Below are 8,062 nucleotides of genomic sequence, written 5' to 3' on the forward strand. Positions count from 1 at the left end.
CGAGCCCCACGTCAGGCTCCTCCGCTATGAGCCTGCTTCTTCCTCTCCCACTCCCCCTGCTGTGTTCCCTCTCTCGCTGGCTGTCTCTATCTCTGTCGAATAAATAAATAAAATCTTTAAAAAACAATTAGTGTATAGAAAAGCAACAGATTTATGTATATTAATTTTGTATCTAGCAACTTTACTGAATTCATTTATTCATTTCTTCTAGGTTATCCAATTTTTTGGCATATTTATAATTTATAGTAGTTTCTTATGATCCTTTGTATTTATGTGGCATCAGCTGTAATGTCTCCTTTTTCATTTCTAATTTTATTTATTTGAGTCCTCTCTCTTTTTTTCTTGGTGAGTCTAGTTAAACATTTATCAATTTTGTTTATCTTTTAAAAAAAAACAGCTCTCAGTTTCATTGGTCTTTTCTATTGTCTTTTTAGTCTTTACTTCATTTATTTTCATTCTGATCTTTGTTATTTCCTTTCTTCTAGTAACTTAGGTCTTTGTTTTTTCTTCTAGTTCCTTAAGGCATGAAGTTAGATTGTTTATTTGAGATCATTCTTAATTTCTTAATGTGGATATTTATTACTATGAACTTCCCTCTTAGAACTGTTTTTGCTGTATTGCATAAGTTTTGGTATGTTGTATTTCCATTTTCATTTGCCTCAAGGTATTTTTTTAATGGAAAAAAAGTAAGTTTATTTTGATAAGAGGTAAAATCCACAGTGAAGAAAATAGAGGTACAAACTTTCATGTGAAGAACAATATAACATCAAAGTATTTTAAAGAACAACTTTTTGTTTTGTTTTAGTTTCAGAGGTAGAATTTAGTGATTCATTAGTTGCATATAAGCCTCAAGGTATTTTTTTTTTTTGGTATTTTTAATTTCTCTTTTGATTTCTTCTTTGGCCCATTGGTTGTTTAGTGGTGTTGTTTAATCTTCATATATTTGAATTTTCCAGTATTTTTTTTTCTTATAATTTCAGTTTCACACTGTTGTGGTCAGAAAAGATACTTGATATGATTTAATCCTTTTCAATTTAGTAAGACTTGTTTTGTGAACTAACATCTGATCTATTCTGAGGAATGTTATATGCATGCTTGAGAATAATGTGTATTCTGTTGCTTTTGGTTAGAATGTATACAGTCTGTTAAGTCCATCTGTTCTAATGTTTTGTTTAAAGACTATGTTTCCTTAGTTATTTTCTGTCTGTATGATCTATCTATTGATGAAAACTGGGTATTAAAGTCCCCTACTATTTTTGAATTGCTGTTTATTTCTCCCTTTGGGTCTGTTAATATTTGCTTTATGTATGTAGATGTTCCTATATCGGTATAGATGTTTACCAGTGCTATCTACCCTCCCGTTGGTTTGACCCCTTTATCATTATATAATGACCTTTGTCTCTTATTGAGATCTTTGTCTTAACATCTGTTTTGTCTGATAGAAGTGTAGCTATCCCACCTTCATTTTGGTTAACATTTGCAGGGAATATCTTGTTGCATTCCTTCACTTGTAGTCTGTGTGTGTCTTTAGATCTGAAGTGAGTCTCTTGTAGACAGCAGGTAGATGAGTCTTGTTTTTTTATCCATTCAACTACTTTGTCTTTTGATTGGAGAATTTGGTCCACTTATATTTCAAGTGATTATTGATTGGGATGTACATAATTGCCAGTTTGTTAGTTTTCTGGCTATTTTGTAATTCTTGTGTTCCTTTCTTCTGCTCTGGCTTTCTTTGTGATTTGATGATTTTCTGTAGTATAGTTACATTCCTTTCTCTTTGTCTTGTGTACCTACTGTAGGTTTTTGTATCTACTGTATCTATTGTAGATTTTTGCTTTGTGGTTACCATGAGGCTTACATAAAACAACCTGTATTTATAGTAGTCTATTTTAAGCTTCAGTAGGGATGCATTCTAAAACTCTGAATTTTTACTCTCCTCCCTGCCCACATTCTATTTATTTTTTTGATGTCACTATTTACATATTTTTATCTTGTGTGTTCATTAACAGATTTTGAAATTAGTTATTTTTACTGCTTTTGTCTTTTAGCCTTCATAGTAGATATATAAGTGATTTACTCACCACCATTACAGCATATTATGAATTTTATGTGTTTATCTTTACCAGTGAGATTTATATGTTTTGTCTTTACCAGTGAGATTTATATGTTCATTTTCCTGTTACTTATTAGTGCCCTTTCATTTCAGCTTATTGAAGTCCCCTTAACATTTATTGTACGGCCAGTCTAATGATACTGAATGCCTTCAGGTTTTGCCTGTCTGGAAAACTGTTTATCTCTCTTTCAGTTCTGAAGGACAACTTTGCCAGGTAGAGTATTCTTGTTTGGTAGGTTTTTTTTTTTTTTTTTTTTTTCTTTTTCTTCAGTCTTCGAATGTATTATACCATTTCCTACTGGCCTGGAAAGGTTTTGCTGAAAAATCTGCTTATACAGTCCTATGGGGTTTCCCTTATATGTAACAAGTTGTTTTCTCTTGCTACTTTTAAGATTCTCTCCCTGTCTTTCACAATTTAATATTTCATGTTTTGGTGTGGGCCTCTTTGGGTTCATTTTATTTGGAAATCTCTGAACTTCCTGGATCTGGATGTCTGTTTCTTTCCCCAGGTTAGGGAAGTTTCCCGCCATTATTTTTTTTCAAAATTTTTATTCCCCTTTCTCTCTTTATTCTCCTTCTGGGACCCCTGTAGTGTAAATATTAGTTTGCTTGATGTTCTCCTATAAGTCTTTTAAGCTATCTTCACTCTTTTTTCATTCTTTATCTTTTTACTGCTCTGAGATGAATTCCACTGCCCTGTCTTCAAGTTCACTGATCCTTTCTTCTGCTTCACTTAGTCTGGTGTTGAACCTCCCTATTGTACTTTTCAGTCCACTTACTGTATTCTTCATCACTGTGATTCTGTTTGGTACTTTCTTATATTTTCTGTCTCGTTGTTGAAATTTTCCTTTTGTTCATGCGTTGTTCTGAGCTTGGTGAGCACCTTTATGACCATTATTTTGAACTCTTTATCAGGTAAACCACTTACCTCTTTTTCTGAGATTTTATTTTGCTCTTTTGTTTGGAGCATATTCCTCCGTTCCTTCATTTTCTTTTCCTCTCTGAACTGACTTCTTTTTTTTTTTAAAGATTTTATTTATTTATTCGACAGAGATAGAGACAGCTAGCAAGAGAGGGAACACAAGCAGGGGGAGTGGGAGAGGAAGAAGCAGGCTCACAGCGGAGGAGCCTGATGTGGGGCTCAATCCCACAACGCCAGGATCACGCCCTGAGCCGAAGGCAGACGCCTAACCGCCGTGCCACCCAGGCGCCCCTCTGAACTGACTTCTATGCATTACATAAAACAGATACCTTTCCCAGTCTCAGCTGAGTGGGCCAATGTAGGAGATTATCTTTATTGTTCAATACTTCTCTAACTTTTCATTGTTTCCAAAATCTTTGTGATTGCCCAAGCAGTCTTCTTTGTTCTTAGTGGCTCCCAATAGTTGAGGATGTCCTAGCATATTAGCATCCCAAATAGGAGGATCTCAGTACCTAGATGCAGGCTGACTGGAAACTGGATCCTCAGGTAGGAGCTTTTAAAATATGCAAAGATACCTCTTCTAGGGGAAGACTGGGAGATGGACATTTCTGTCTATTTTTGTGCTGAGCCTTGGGGTGCTAGCCGTTTAAGAACTGTTTATTTGCTACCATCCCATTGATTCTGTGAACACAAACCCTGCTGGCCACCAGAGCCAAGCTATCAAGGGTTGTATCTTCTGGGCAGAGTTACAAAATTCAGGGCACCAGATCTGTGCATAAGCTCCTTTCTCAACAGCATCAGCAAGCTAGGGTAGGACAGATGGAGAGTAGAAAGCTGACCCCCACCAGCTTCCCAGTCTCTGGGGAAGATTGCAGTCAGTCCCTTGATGTATGTTAAATTAGAAGCCAACTCCTCAGCCACAGCTACTAAAATAAATGAATTGGTCTCTTTTACAGAATGATGGCATTTCAGTATGCTGCTTCTATACTGTGCCATGGCAGGGGAAGGGGCAGTTGGTTAAGCAGTTTTTGTTTGTTTGTTGCAGTCCTATGGGACCCATGAACATAAATCTCACTGGCCACCAGAGCCATGCCTTCATGGGGTATTCCCTGGGCAGCAGCTACAAAACTAGGATGCCAAACATGCACAAGCTCCTTTCTGAGAGATATCAGAAACCTAGAGTGAGGCAGAGGGCAAGTGTGAATATGATGCCTATTTGCCTCTCCAGCCTCTGGAGAGTATTGCAGTTGCCCCTTTTTGTGTTTTAAATTAGAAGCCTGACCCTAGACTGCAGCTACTAAGATAAGCCTCTTTCATGGAAATACTGGGTGTTTCTATCTATTGCCTCTGTGCTGTTTTGGGGAGAGGGTAGACACTGACTGAACTTACAGAGGCGGGAATAAGCAGGAGAGCTGTGAGGTAATAAGAGATGAGCCTAGTTGGAGTGGAGGAGGTTTGTGGGAGGCAGTGGAAGGTAGGTGGAAAGACCGTGAAAGTCACCAAAGGTGTTGACATTTGATGAAATAGGTAAGATGAAAATTGAGCAGCAGGGGTAGGTGTTAAGTCAGTATCTCAACCATCAGCCAGTTGAGATGTACTTTTGGGAAGCTCAACAGCTCCAAAATGGAGATACTCTACTTAAAAGGGGATAGGAAAGTAGAGGACGTGCAGTCCCTTGCCTGCCTGCCTGCCTCTCCCCTCCTGTTTCCTCAGAATACTCAAGGCTCTGTAGAGCACAGTTGAGAAACACTATCTTAGATTTCCTTTCTCTAGCCCAAGCCTGGATTGCAATGGAAGCAATGAGAATGTACACACCAACATCCCCAAAGCTCATAGAATTTTCCTATCTTTGCTGATGCCCACACCAGAATTCCAGAAAACTTACCTTTTCTATAGTTTCATTTTCCAAAACTAAAAGTCAATTAGAAAGTTTAAGGGAAGAGTTGGTTTGATTAGTGAGAGGGGAAGATTGGTTTCTAGTTTTGCACATGCAGCTTTTGTAACAATGGTACTTCATTCCTACTGAGAAACCACAGGCAGGTGTAGCTTGGTTAGTTTGGGAGGGCTGCTGACCAAATTGAAACTAGCGGCTTTAACTTCTATTTCAGCAAAGGCTAGTGGAGTTCTATGATGGATCAGGAGAAAGGACTGTCAGTGCTCAGAGCTGTGTTAATTTCTCAAAACTTGGGATAAATAATGTTAGACCCATTTTTCAAATCACAACTCAAATATGTTGTTTAATAAAGTTTCCTAAATCTTATTTTCTCATGAGGCAACTCCCAATGTAGACTGCTGGATCATTCAAATCACATACCTATGCATTTCAGGCAGAGGAAGACAAGAAAAATCTGAGCAGGATGCAGACTCGGATGGATAAGCTTCAGCTACAAGTACAAAGTTACAAGCAGCAAATGGAGGCAGCAGTAAGTTCCTGGGGCTGTTGCAGTCTCACGGATTTCCCAGTAGTTGTTTTTGATTAATGGAGATAGGTAAGCACTTTGTCTAGAGAGGACCAGCTCAGCTTAAAGTCTGCTCATTCTCTAGTTTTTCTCAAACTAGAATTGTCACTTATGCTCAAAAAATTACTTTTCCTTCCAGGGACCCGGAGCTCTTACCCTCAACCTTGTGGTTCTACTCAAACATGTGCATTGCAAGAAATGAGTCCAGTAACACATGGTGTTGTATAGGGATGGTGAATTTTTTATCACGTAGTCACCCTGGGGCCTTCCTCACCCCAAAATCTTGGGTGAGCATAAATGTGACTCACAGTCCTTTTTCCTGATGAGCCTGGACATAACTGTGGCCCAAACTACCATCATTTAAAATGTACTTGCCAACCCTGGGTTAATAGCCATAGCTACATAGACTGTAATTCATAAGTGCCATATATATTGATTTATACCTCGTATCTTTTGAGGGGTTTTGAATTATTTCAATGATTCAGGCTAAAACACTGGTAGGTCTGAAAATTGCCTGTTGACCTGTATAATTTTTAAAGATAAACCTCCTCTACTCAAAGGTAAACTAGGATATTTAACTGATTATGAAACAATTGTGGTTTTTCTTACATGTAACATGCCTGTGAAAGCCATACCACATCCAATTAGTGGAACATGCTGAGCAGGTTCTAAATTTCCAGAGAACAATGGTTATAAAAATGGATCTCATGCCTGTTAGAAAGTCTGAATCCTTATATATCATACCAAAATATATTCTGTTCAATACTCAGAAGTTTAGATTCCTTTCACACATTTTTCAACTTTTTCATGTCAAAGCAGAAAAAATGACTATGTAGGCACAGGGATATTTTTTCATTTTTTTTTTTATTTTTATAGGAAGCACAAGCCAGTCAATATCTTTCCAAGTATAAGAAGCAGCAACATGAGTTGAATGAAGCTAAGGAAAGGGCAGAGATAGCAGAAGCTCAAGTCAATAAGCTCAAGATCAAAGCAAAAGAGTTTAGAAAAAAGGTATGTCAGATATTCAACTTTGTTGTAATTCTTGATGTGTGTGTGTTTAGAACTCATGTCATCACACAGAGCAGTAGAACAAGAAGCTATTTTTTAAAAGACTTTAAAGAGAAAAAACAAAAAGTGCGTTCTGCTAAAGTCTTCCCATATTTACTTTATTTTCCTTGTGCAGGTAATATGCAGTGCTAAGCATTTGAGTGGGATGTACATTGTATTTATACTTCTCAAATGCTTAATTCCAGGTGAACTTGTGGGCTCTCAGTTCCAGGTCCTAGATTCATTTGTGTAGAGGAGTCGGGAGTCCAGAGAGCAAAGATTATTTTAAAAGCACCCATGGATCTGCTTGAAAATGAGTTTAAGTCTTTCTACGTTGATAAGTACATGACTTTATACTGGATCAGTATGGAGAGCGGGGTGGTGAGGTTTAAAGTTGAGGCAGTGGAGAATAAATGTGCCTGTCCTCTCTAGCTTTCTGCTTTATCCCTCATTCTGTCCTAAAACAAGGGGAAGGGGTATTTCCATATCTGTGGTTCTCAACACTACTATTCAGATCCCAGAGTAGGGGTTGCCACCCTAACTTTACTAGCAAAGTGGCAGCATGACAAAGACCACTGAACTGTAGGCTTGTCAGGGTCAGTGTCTGTTCAGGCTGCTATAACAGAATGCCAGAGACAGGGTGACTTATAAACAACAAACATTTCTCAGTTCTAGAGGCTGGGCAGTCTGGGATCACGGGCTGGCAGATTTAGTGCCTGATGGGGCCACTTCCTCATAGACAACACTTTTCTCACTGTGTCCTCACATAGTAAAAGGTGTGGGAGGAAGAAGCAGCTCTCTGGGGATTTTTTTAGAAGGCACTAATCCTATTCACAAGAACCTCATCCTCATGACGTAAAGGCTCCATCTCCTAACACCATTCGACATATGAATTTGGGGGTTATAAAAACAAAATAGGAAGCCATAGCTTTCATATTGAGATTTCCCACAAACAGGGTTTTTTAATGAGGTCTGGCTTTAGGAGAAATGAATTAAAGGACATTGGATAATGCTCCATTAGCTGCCCTTTATGGAATGCCTACAAAGCACTTAACACAGTGTCTAGCACAAATAGGTACCATTTCATTTTAAAAAATTCTTATTGTAAGTGAATTACTAACAACTCTGCAAGATAAGTAGATAGGGTTGTCCATAATACACACTACCTGAAAGGAGGTCAAAATTATCTCTTTTGAAGGAGAATCTAAAAGTTGGTTATATTGAATATACTTAGATCTAAATATGAGAAACATGAGTCATTGGCACACTCTAGAGATTTCTTTTTGTTGCTTGAATATTGTCTCAGGGATAAGGCCTATGAGCAGAGGTCCAGTTAAGTGGTTTGAACTCTGCCCTCAATTTGAGAAGGGTCATGGCACTGGATTTGGGGTCTTAGAGGCATCAACTCCATATAATGGTTTTGTTTAGGGAAATGCCTCACGTGTGTTATGCTTGCACTCAGCTGGAGGAGGTCAAAAGGACTGCAAAACATATGCAATGTATTCGACTTTGTCACAGTTATTT

At 38.1% G+C, this 8,062-nt stretch overlaps 1 protein-coding gene across 1 annotated transcript in view; it reads left to right on the forward strand.

Annotated features, from left to right (window-relative positions):
- Window positions 1-8,062, forward strand: part of MYH15 (myosin heavy chain 15) — a 152,541-nt gene that overhangs the window by 137,694 nt on the left and 6,785 nt on the right. Inside the window, exons 39-40 of the mRNA XM_026492845.4 lie at window positions 5,360-5,455; window positions 6,368-6,502. Of these exons, the coding sequence (XP_026348630.3) occupies window positions 5,360-5,455; window positions 6,368-6,502 (231 nt within the window). The remainder of the gene's footprint in view (window positions 1-5,359; window positions 5,456-6,367; window positions 6,503-8,062) is intronic.

Source organism: Ursus arctos, unplaced genomic scaffold (assembly GCF_023065955.2).
Source record: "Ursus arctos isolate Adak ecotype North America unplaced genomic scaffold, UrsArc2.0 scaffold_4, whole genome shotgun sequence".
Classification (NCBI taxonomy): domain Eukaryota; kingdom Metazoa; phylum Chordata; class Mammalia; order Carnivora; family Ursidae; genus Ursus; species Ursus arctos.